Source organism: Megalobrama amblycephala, linkage group LG1 (assembly GCF_018812025.1).
Source record: "Megalobrama amblycephala isolate DHTTF-2021 linkage group LG1, ASM1881202v1, whole genome shotgun sequence".
Taxonomy (NCBI): domain Eukaryota; kingdom Metazoa; phylum Chordata; class Actinopteri; order Cypriniformes; family Xenocyprididae; genus Megalobrama; species Megalobrama amblycephala.
The window spans coordinates 73,198,009-73,208,213 of record NC_063044.1 but is presented as its reverse complement, the minus strand read 5'-3'; the positions used below and the strand labels follow the sequence as shown (position 1 = coordinate 73,208,213).

Below are 10,205 nucleotides of genomic sequence, written 5' to 3'. Positions count from 1 at the left end.
GATAATCTCCATTCAGTTTCACACAATATTAGTTGTTTTCATGCCTTTTGCACAACATTGCACCATTTCATGCTTTTCATCTTCAGAAAGATCTTTCTTCCTCCCCATATTGCATGAGAACTGTGACTTGCTTAATAATGTGGAACAACCTCTAAGTAGGGTTTCCATAGACCTGGCAAATTATTTTGTCTGAGATTGATACCAGTTATCTAAAAAGACATGGATAAATAAACAAACATTTTCTTAGAAAAACTAAAATCTGAATGTTTATTCTACTGAAATCTTACTGATATGTCACTTGCATAATTTGGAATGCAGTTTATTCTTATATGTTACATAATTGACAGACAGCGTTCTATGTATGTCAACAGGCATCTATTGCCAAAGCCTTTTGCCTGAAATGATTTACAAATATCATATATTGTGTATTTACATTTTTTGTGTTTTCCCAAAAACTACAAAATATGACTTATTCCAACAGTTTAATAGGGTGACAATATCTAAATAAACCTTAAATTAGTAATTTTGTATTGAATTTGTTTTGCTTTCATATAGCATTAGAGTTCATAACATTAAAATGTTCTGTTTTACTTCAGAAATGACTGGCACAATTTACCCCAACATAATCTCCCCAAAGGCATGCACCAGGGGGCAAGTTGCCATGAGACCACTTTTTTCCCAAAAGCTATATTTCTGAAACAGTTTATTTCAGATCCAAAGTTATTGTTCTCAGGGGATGCACCACATCCTGAAATACATGTGCATTCTTAAGTTGAAGGCATTACTGCCATGGCCTCACTTTAAAGTCACTTTAAGTAAAAACTGGCACAACTCACCCCACTTTCCCCTAGTGTAAACAGCCCATAAAGTAATTCATTCGATCATTAAAGTATATGTATCATATAAAGACTTATTTGGATATTGTTCAGAATTTAGCTTTATTTATATGTATGAAATATTGTGACCTGACACAGTAACATTAAATGTGTATGAAGTATCATGTCTGAGAATAGCACTGCCACTACACACTTCATTTTCTTGTGATTTTCCAGGACAACCTATTGAATTATCGAATGCCAGTGCAGCTGATGCTGAAGAATCTTTGCTCAAGAAAAAATCTGATGGTACGTTTGAGCTGTTGCTTTAATATAAACCAGAAAATTTCCAGTAGATTCACACCACAGCACTGGAGATGCATTTTGACATTTCACTCTTTCTCCAACAGGACGCAAGAGTGGTGAAACACTAGACATCAGTGCAGCTGTCTCTCTGGAGAAAGCCAAACCAAGTATGTTTTACCTAAAATATCAGTGCTGTTTTGACTCATTTCTGTTTCTCCATTAAATGTGTATCATAGGAAAAATATCATTACATTCAGATCTTCTTAGAGGAGCTGCTTGTTAATTGTAAATGTACCATTAAAGGATTAGTTCAGTTTGAAATGAAAATTAGCCCAAGCTTTACTCCCCCTTAATCCAACCTAGGCGTACTTTTTTCTTTCTGATAAACACAGTCTGAGAAATATTAATACATATCCTGACTCATCCAAACTTCATAATGGCTGTTAATGGGATTGAGAAGTATGAAGCTGAAGAAAGTGCAGAGCCATGTGGAGTACATTTAAGGCCCTGGTATACTTCAAACAAAATCGAAGTATGAACTGATGTGACGTCATTTCGAACAAAATCAGGCTAAAACGAAGTTCGTTTTGTGTTCTTTTTGGGAGTTCGAAATGGCTTGCAAAACACCTTCATACTACCATTGGTCAGTGAAGATAACGTAGGAGGTGTGCGCTGAGGCTCCGCCTTCACTCGCGTGGAACACGTCTCTGACTCATTTGATCTGTAGAGTTTGTTGAGGTAAGACCTCTGCGGATGAAAACATGAACACATTGGACAGCCGCTTTATAGTACAAAATGAAGTTGTGCTTGTAAAAAAATGAGGCACTAACACCGTTTTTCATGTTTGATACTGTAAAGCTGCTTGATTTTAAGCAATCCATTGAATAAAGTGCTATATGAAGACGTGACGTGACTGGAGTGCTAATTTACAGAGCTCGTGCTAACATTCCCATGCTGTTATGATCAGACGCTTTTCTTATGCTTTCTATAATAAATGCTTGCTGTTTTCTCATTTTTGTTGTGTTTATTTTGTTAATGAGAAGAAAGTGCATGGCACATATTTACATATTCATCGTCAGATGTTCGTTTACAGTATATCGCTGGTCACACATTTCGAACTTTGTTTTACCCCTAAACGAAGAACAAAAAAGAAGTTTGTTTGAAGTATACCGGAGCCTTTATGATGGATGATGTGGATGGAGACATTTTCTTCAGCTTCATACTCGTTGGTCCCGTTCACTGGCATTATAAAGCTTGGATGTGTCAGGATATTTATTAATATAACTCATATTGTTAATCAGAAAGAAAAAAGTCAATTACATCTAGGATGGCTTGAGGGTGAGTAAAGACTGGGCTAATCTTAATTTGAAAGTGAACTAATTCTTTAGGCCTGGTTTCACTGACAGGGCTTAGCCTTAGTCAGGATTAGACCGTAGTTCAATTGGGATATTTAAGTATCTTTTATAAAAATACATTAGAAAAAACATTACTGGTGTGAACAATGGCACTGACATATTTTAAGATTTGTCCATACAAGTTGCTTTCAGTTTAAACAGTTCAAACCCCAACACTGTCCGTCGTTATAATTATTCTAGCCTCAACTTTTTGTTGGTCCAAAGGATCTATTGCTACTTGCAACAAACAAAGTCTGTTAGCAGGTCTGTGGATTATATTTGTTCTTACTAGACCTTTGCTCTTCTGGAAGGGCCTTGATGTTATGTCCCATTAGCCAAGTGCATCTGCTATTATTAACACTAAGGCTGTGTCTGAAATGCCCCCCTATACCCTTATATAGTGCACGATTAGAGGGTACAGCCATTTGTAGTTGACCATAGAGGAAATTATCGAGTGCACACATTCACTCCCATAATCCACCACAATGGCTAGTGTTCACGACAACTGATGTACACTAAATGGTCAGTGGAAAGTGTGCAACTCTAGTCTGACAAGATTAGACTAAATACATTTAGTCTATTATTTGATGCATGTTTTATTCCTCTTCATTGCAGAGAGACACTCGCTGTATTACATTTACACAGCCTTGTCTAAACCTGTGGATCAGCCGGGCATCTATGAATTCACTGCTATGGGTCTGCTGGACGACACACAGATCGACTATTACAATAGTGAAGAAAAGAGAAGGATTCCCAAACAACAGTGGATAAGAGAGAAACTGCAGGAGGATTACTGGGAAAAAGGCACTCAGTCCAGAAAATATAAAGAACAGTGGTTTAATGTGAGCATCAATATTCTGATGAGCCGAATGAATCAAAGTAAATCAGGTGAGAAACATTCATACAGTTTAACCTGCATATGATTATTATTAAGACACAACAAACATTTTGACTCTTCTCTGTTTCAGATCTCCATGTTCTTCAGTGGAGACACGGTTGTGAAGTTGAGCTGCAGGGAGATGAAGTGAAGTTTTCCAAAGGCATTGATGAGTATGGCTATGATGGAGAGGACTTCTTATATTTTGATATTAACCAGTCTCAATGGGTCGCTCAAGTTAATAAAGCTCTAATAACCAAGAGAAAATGGGACAATGTGCCGATCCTAAACCAATACATCAAAGGATACCTGGAGAAAGAGTGTGTTGACTGGCTCAACAAATTCAGAGAATATGGAGACGAGAAGCTCAGAAACGGCTGTGAGTAAATGTGTGTTTGTAGATTATCTGCAGCTGATGAAACTGATTGATGAACTGATTCTGTGTTTTCAGCTCCTCCAAATGTTTATGTGATTGAAAAGAAGAATACCAATGATAAAACCAAGCTGAAACTCACCTGTATGGCCACTGGCTTCTACCCCAAAGACGTGATGATGAGCATTAGGAAAAATCACACATCTCTGCCTGAAGATGAGATTAAATCCACAAAAATCAGACCAAACCATGATGGATCCTTCCAGATGAGGAAGAGTGTGGAGATCAAGAAGGATGAAAAAGATGAATATGATTGTTTTGTGTACCACAAGAGCATCAAAGAGCCAGTTATCGCCAAATTAGGTATGCAAACTTAGTGTATGTTTACATGACAAGCATGTACTATAAACGTGAAGTTTTTATCCCACCGCTGACATGACAAACTTTGGGGCAGTCGTGGAATAATGGTTAGAGAGTCAGACAAGTAACCTGAAGGTTGTGAGTTCAATTCTCAATACCAGCAGGAAAAGACTGAGGTGCCTTTGAGCAAAACAACAAATGTGTGTGTGTGTTCTCACTACTCACTACTGATAATGTTTGTGCACTAACTTGGATTCGTTAAATGCAGAGAACAAATTCCTAGTTTGGGTTACTTTACTTGGCCGTCACTTTTAATTTTTCGTTTTTTTCCAGTTTTTCACATACATGTGACAGCATTGTCAAAACGATCCATTTACACGGATCTGCGAAAATGACTAAAAACACTGTATTATTCATGCCAGACCAGTAGATGGCGATGTCACTACGTCAAGAAACACTATTCGCACCTATAGACTGAACATATAATACACATGTGAATGACGTCACCCTTTTTAATGAATTCACATTTTTGTAATTTACACAATAATGATAAAGGTTTTGTTTTCAAAAACTTTTAGCTTGTATTTTCTGGCCCACAAAACACAGTTGTTGTGTAAATGAGCAGCCAAAACACATAAAATCATTCATTCAATCATTAAAGTATATGTATCATATAAAGACTTATTTAGATTTTGTTCAGAATTTAGCTTTATTTATATGTATGAAATATTGTAACCTGACACAATAACAGTAAATGTGTTTGAAGTATCATGTCCTAGAATAGCACTGCCACTACACACTTCATTTTCTTGTGGTTTTCCAGGACAGGCTATTGAATTATCGAATGCCAGTGCAGCTGATGCTGAAGAATCTTTGCTCAAGAAAAAATCTGATGGTACGTTTTAGCTGTTGCTTTAATATAAACCAGCAAATTTCAAGTAGATTCACACCACAGCACTGGAGATGCATTTTGACATTTCACTTTTTCTCCAACAGGACGCAAGAGTGGTGAAACACTAGACATCAGAGCAGCTGTCTCTCTGGAGAAAGCCAAACCAAGTATGTTTTACCTGAAATATCAGTGCTGTTTTGACTCATTTCTGTTTCTCCACAGGCTCTAGTGTAACACAGGAGAAATATCATTACATTCAGAGCTTCTTACAGGAGCTGCTTGTTAATTGTAAATGTACCATTAAAGGATTAGTTCAGTTTGAAATGAAAATTACCCCAAGCTTTACTCCCCCTTAATCCAACCTATAGGTGTATATGACTTTCTTCTTTCTGATGAACACAATCTGAGAAATATTAATAAATATCCTGATGGATCCAAGCTTTATAATGGCTGTGAATGGGATTAAGGAGTATGAAGCTGAAGAAAGTGCAGAGCCATGTGGAGTATGTTTATGATGGATGATGTGGATGGAGACACTTTCTTCAGCTTCATACTTGTTGGTCCCGTTCACTGCCACTATAAAGCTTGGAAGTGTCATGATATTTATTAATATAACTCTGATTGTGTTCATCAGAAAGAAGAAAGTCAGTTACATCTAGGATGGCTTGAGGGTGAGTAAAGATTGGGCTAATCTTCATTTGAAAGTGAACTAATCCTTTAGGCCTGGTTTCACTGACAAGGTTTAGCCTTAGTCAGGATTAGGCCATAGTTCAATTGGGATATTTAAGTATCTTTTATAAAAATACATTAGAAAAAAACATTACTGGTGTGCATCAAAACAATGGCACTGACATATTTTAAGATTTGTACATACAAGTTGCTTTCAGTTTAAACAGTTCAAACCCCAACAGCATCATTCAAGCTCTCCACTCCTACGATCACAAAAGGACAGTATCACTTATCTGCATTCCATTCATCATCATTGCTTCACTTAATATGCACCTGCACTGCTGTTTCACCTTGCTGGTATCAATAAACATCACTGTTTGTGTACTCCTGTCTCCGACCCTTCTATATTGTAACAGAAGACTGGACCTCAACAGCCTGATACCAGCATGAGTCACCCGGACCCTTCCAAGAGCTCATGGACGCTTTGCGCCGAGCACTCACTCCTCAAACACCGTCACCGACACCAACAGTCACTTCCGCAAACACCAGCTTCACTCCTTCACCTGCCGTTCACTCCAGTCTCATGGCCAAACCAGCGCCCTACTCCGGATCGGCGGAGGATTGCAGCGGTTTCCTCCTGCAATGTGCGCTGGTCCTGGAGATGCAACCGCACCTCTACCCCAACGACACCTCAAAAATAGCGTTCATCATCTCTCAACTCCAAGGCAAGGCTTTACAATGGGCATACTCCCTCTGGACACAGAAAGGTCCTGTCATTCAATCCTATCACTCCTTCGTCTCCCATTTCCGGGAAGTTTTCGGCAAACCAGTCTCTGACTCTTCTAGCGGTGAGAAACTCTACAATTTAAAACAAGGTTCAATGTCTGTCAATTAATATGCTTTGCAATTTAGAACGCTGGCCGCTACTAGTGGATGGAACGAGCAAGCTCTCATCACCACCTATCGTCAAGGTCTGGAACCCAGGGTGCGGTTGCATCTCGCTGCATACGAGAATTCCATCGGCCTCGAACGCTTCATCCAGCTATCCATCCACGTTGGCTCTCGTATGCAGTCGTGTATAGAAGAACACCAGGGCCAGCCACTGTTCAACACCCTCCTCCGTCGGTCTGAACCCGTCAGCCCTCCAGAACCAGCCAGCGAACCCATGCAAATAGAAAACTCCAGACTTTCCTCTGCTGAACTTCAACGAAGGCTGACCCTGAATCTCTGTCTATATTTTGGTGCTCCTGGGCATGTCATATCTGCATGCCCCATCCGTCCTCCTCGTCCCATGGTGAGTGCCATCATTCCCTCCATTAAAAAGATGAAACCACTCACTACTGTTGTAAACCTTACTGCTGCTGATGTATCTATTCCAGTGGTGGTGCTCCTCGATTCAGGGTCAGCAGGAAACTTCATCTCCGGCGCGCTCTGTCGACAACTCAAGCTCAAAACCTCGCCCTCTCCGACCATCTACCAGATCCACTCCATCACGGGCAAACCCCTGAGTTGAAGGAAGGTCAGTCGTTGTGTGGGTCCCCTTCAACTACAGATTGGAATCTTACATCTCCAAGAGCCCTCGCCATCTTCCAGCCGGCAAGCTCAATCCTCTGCCCATTCCTGATCGGCCCTGGTCACACCTGGGAGTGGACTACATCACAGACCTACCAGTTTCCGATGGCCATACCTGCATCCTGGTAGTCGTAGATCAGTTCTCCAAAGCCTGTCATCTGATTCCCCTGAGAGGTCTACCTGCCGCCATGGAAACTGCAGAACTCATGTTTAATCAAGTATTCCGATACTATGGTATTCCCGAAGACATTGTCTCAGACAGAGGACCCCAATTCATCTCTCGAGTATGGAAGGCCTTCCTATCCCTCCTAGGTGTGACCGTCAGTCTCTCCTCCGGATACCACCCTCAGTTGAACGGGCAGATGGAAAGGAAGATCCAGGAGATCAGTCGCTTCCTCCGTACCTTCTGTCACAGCTACCAGGACTCCTGGAACCAGTACCTGGGTTGGGCCGAGTACGCACAGAACTCCCTACGCCAACGATCTACTGGACTCACTCCATTCCAGTGCGTACCCACTGTTCCCCTGGGACGGGGAACCATCTAACGTTCCAGCAGTCGACTACTGATGTACATGTTGTAATATTTATTCATTGTAATATTTGTTCCACAAATGTTGTAATATTTATTCCACATTGTCATAATATGTTCGGAAGTCTCACAAAACAACCAGTTCTTTGCAAGATACTCAAAAAATCGATTCAGAGAAAACTGCCTATTACACTATAAGCTGCTTGACAAATGTCTGCCAAATTCATTCACTAGGGTATATGGGGCGATTACAGATACAGACCAGGTCTTGCACTAAAATCAAGTAAAAGGTTTCCAGTAGGATCTTGTTCAATCCTGTTTTTGACTAAAATGTCTCTGAATTGCAGATCTGGCTTTGTACATGTTGTCATAATACATTTAGTCTATTTTGTACTGAGTGTGTTTTTAAGTGAACAGTTATTCGATGCATATTTTATTCCTCTTCATTGCAGAGAAACACTCGCTGTATTACATTTACACAGCCTTGTCTAAACCTGTGGATCTGCCAGGCATCTATGAATTCACTGCTATGGGTCTGCTGGACGACACACAGATTGACTATTACAATAGTGAAGAAAAGAGAAAGATTCCAAAACAACAGTGGATGAAAGAGAATCTGCAGGAGGATTATTGGGAAAAAGGCACTCAGTCCAGAAAGTATAAAGAACAGTGGTTTAATGTGAACATCAATATTGTGATAGACCGCATGAATCAAAGTGAATCAGGTGAGAAACATTCATACAGTTTAACCTGCAGATGATTTTTATTAAGACACACCAAACATTTTGACTCTTCTCTGTTTCAGATCTCCATGTTCTTCAGTGGAGACACGGTTGTGAAGTTGAGCAGCAGGGAGATGAAGTGAAGTTTTCCAAAGGCATTGATGAGTACGGCTATGATGGAGAAAACTTCTTGTCTTTTGATATTAACGAGTCTCAATGGGTCGCTCAAATTAATAAAGCTCTAATAACCAAGATAAAATGGGACAATGTGCCGATCCTAAACCAATACACCAAAGGATACCTGGAGAAAGAGTGTGTGGACTGGCTCAACAAATTCAGAGAATATGGAGACAAGAAGCTCAGAAATGGCTGTGAGTAAATGTGTGTTTGTAGATTATCTGCAGCTGATGAAACTGATTGATGAACTGATTCTGTGTTTTCAGCTCCTCCAAATGTTTATGTGATTGAAAAGAAGAATACCAATGATGAAACCAAGCTGAAACTCACCTGTCTGGCCACTGGCTTCTACCCCAAAGACGTGATGATGATCATTAGGAAAAATCAAACATCTCTGCCTGAAGATGAGATTGAATCCACAAAAATCAGACCAAACCATGATGGATCCTTCCAGATGAGGAAGAGTGTGGAGATCAAGAAGGATGAAAAAGATGAATATGATTGTTTTGTGTACCACAAGAGCATCAAAGAGCCAGTTATTGCCAAATTAGGTATGCAAACTTAGTGTATGTTTACATGACAAGCATGTACTATAAACGTGAAGTTTTTATCCCACCGCTGACAAGACAAACTTTGGGGCAGTCGTGGAATAATGGTTAGAGAGTCAGACAAGTAACCTGAAGGTTGTGAGTTCAATTCTCAATCCCAGCAGGAAAAGACTGAGGTGCCTTTGAGCAAAACAACAAATGTGTGTGTGTGTGTGTTCTCACTACTCACTACTGATAATGTTTGTGCACTAACTTGGATTCGTTAAATGCAGAGAACAAATTCCTAGTTTGGGTTACTTTACTTGGCCGTCACTTTCACTTTTTCCTTTTTTCCACTTTTTCACATACATGTGACAGCATTGTCAAAATGATCCCCGTTCACACGGATCTGCGAAAATGACTAAAAACACTGTATTATTCATGCCAGACCAGTAGATGGCGATGTCACTACAGTATGTCAAGAAACACTATTCACACCTATAGACTGAATATATAATACACATGTGAATGACGTCACCCTTTTTAATGAATTCACATTTTTGTAATTTACACAATAATGATAAAGGTTTCATTTTCAAAAACTTGCAGCTTGTATTTTCAGGCCCACAAAACACTGTTGTTGTGTAAATGAGCAGCCAAAACACATAAAGTATATGTATCATATAAAGACTTATTTAGATATTGTTCAGAATTTTGCTTTATTTGTATGTATGAAATATTGTGACCTGACACAATAACATTAAATGTGTATGAAGTATCATGTCTGAGAATAGCACTGCCACTACACACTTCATTTTCTTGTGGTTTTCCAGGACAACCTATTGAATTATCGAATGCCAGTGCAGCTGATGCTGAAGAATCTTTGCTCAAGAAAAAATCTGATGGTATGTTTGAGCTGTTGCTTTAATATAAACCAGCAAATTTCATATAGATTCACACCACAGCACTGGAGATGCACTTTAACATTTCAC

At 39.6% G+C, this 10,205-nt stretch overlaps 1 protein-coding gene and 1 pseudogene across 2 annotated transcripts in view; one reads left to right on the top strand and one right to left on the bottom strand.

Annotated features, from left to right (window-relative positions):
- Positions 1-10,205, bottom strand: part of LOC125278694 — a 368,525-nt pseudogene that overhangs the window by 337,843 nt on the left and 20,477 nt on the right.
- Positions 1-10,205, top strand: part of LOC125246135 — a 58,403-nt gene that overhangs the window by 43,528 nt on the left and 4,670 nt on the right. For both annotated transcript variants that reach the window (XM_048156991.1, XM_048156998.1), the window contains 11 exons: positions 1,053-1,124; positions 1,226-1,288; positions 3,131-3,403; positions 3,484-3,771; positions 3,844-4,128; positions 4,949-5,020; positions 5,122-5,184; positions 8,240-8,512; positions 8,593-8,880; positions 8,953-9,237; positions 10,047-10,118. In XM_048156991.1, coding sequence (XP_048012948.1) covers positions 1,053-1,124; positions 1,226-1,288; positions 3,131-3,403; positions 3,484-3,771; positions 3,844-4,128; positions 4,949-5,020; positions 5,122-5,184; positions 8,240-8,512; positions 8,593-8,880; positions 8,953-9,237; positions 10,047-10,118 — 2,034 coding nt within the window. The remainder of the gene's footprint in view (positions 1-1,052; positions 1,125-1,225; positions 1,289-3,130; positions 3,404-3,483; positions 3,772-3,843; positions 4,129-4,948; positions 5,021-5,121; positions 5,185-8,239; positions 8,513-8,592; positions 8,881-8,952; positions 9,238-10,046; positions 10,119-10,205) is intronic.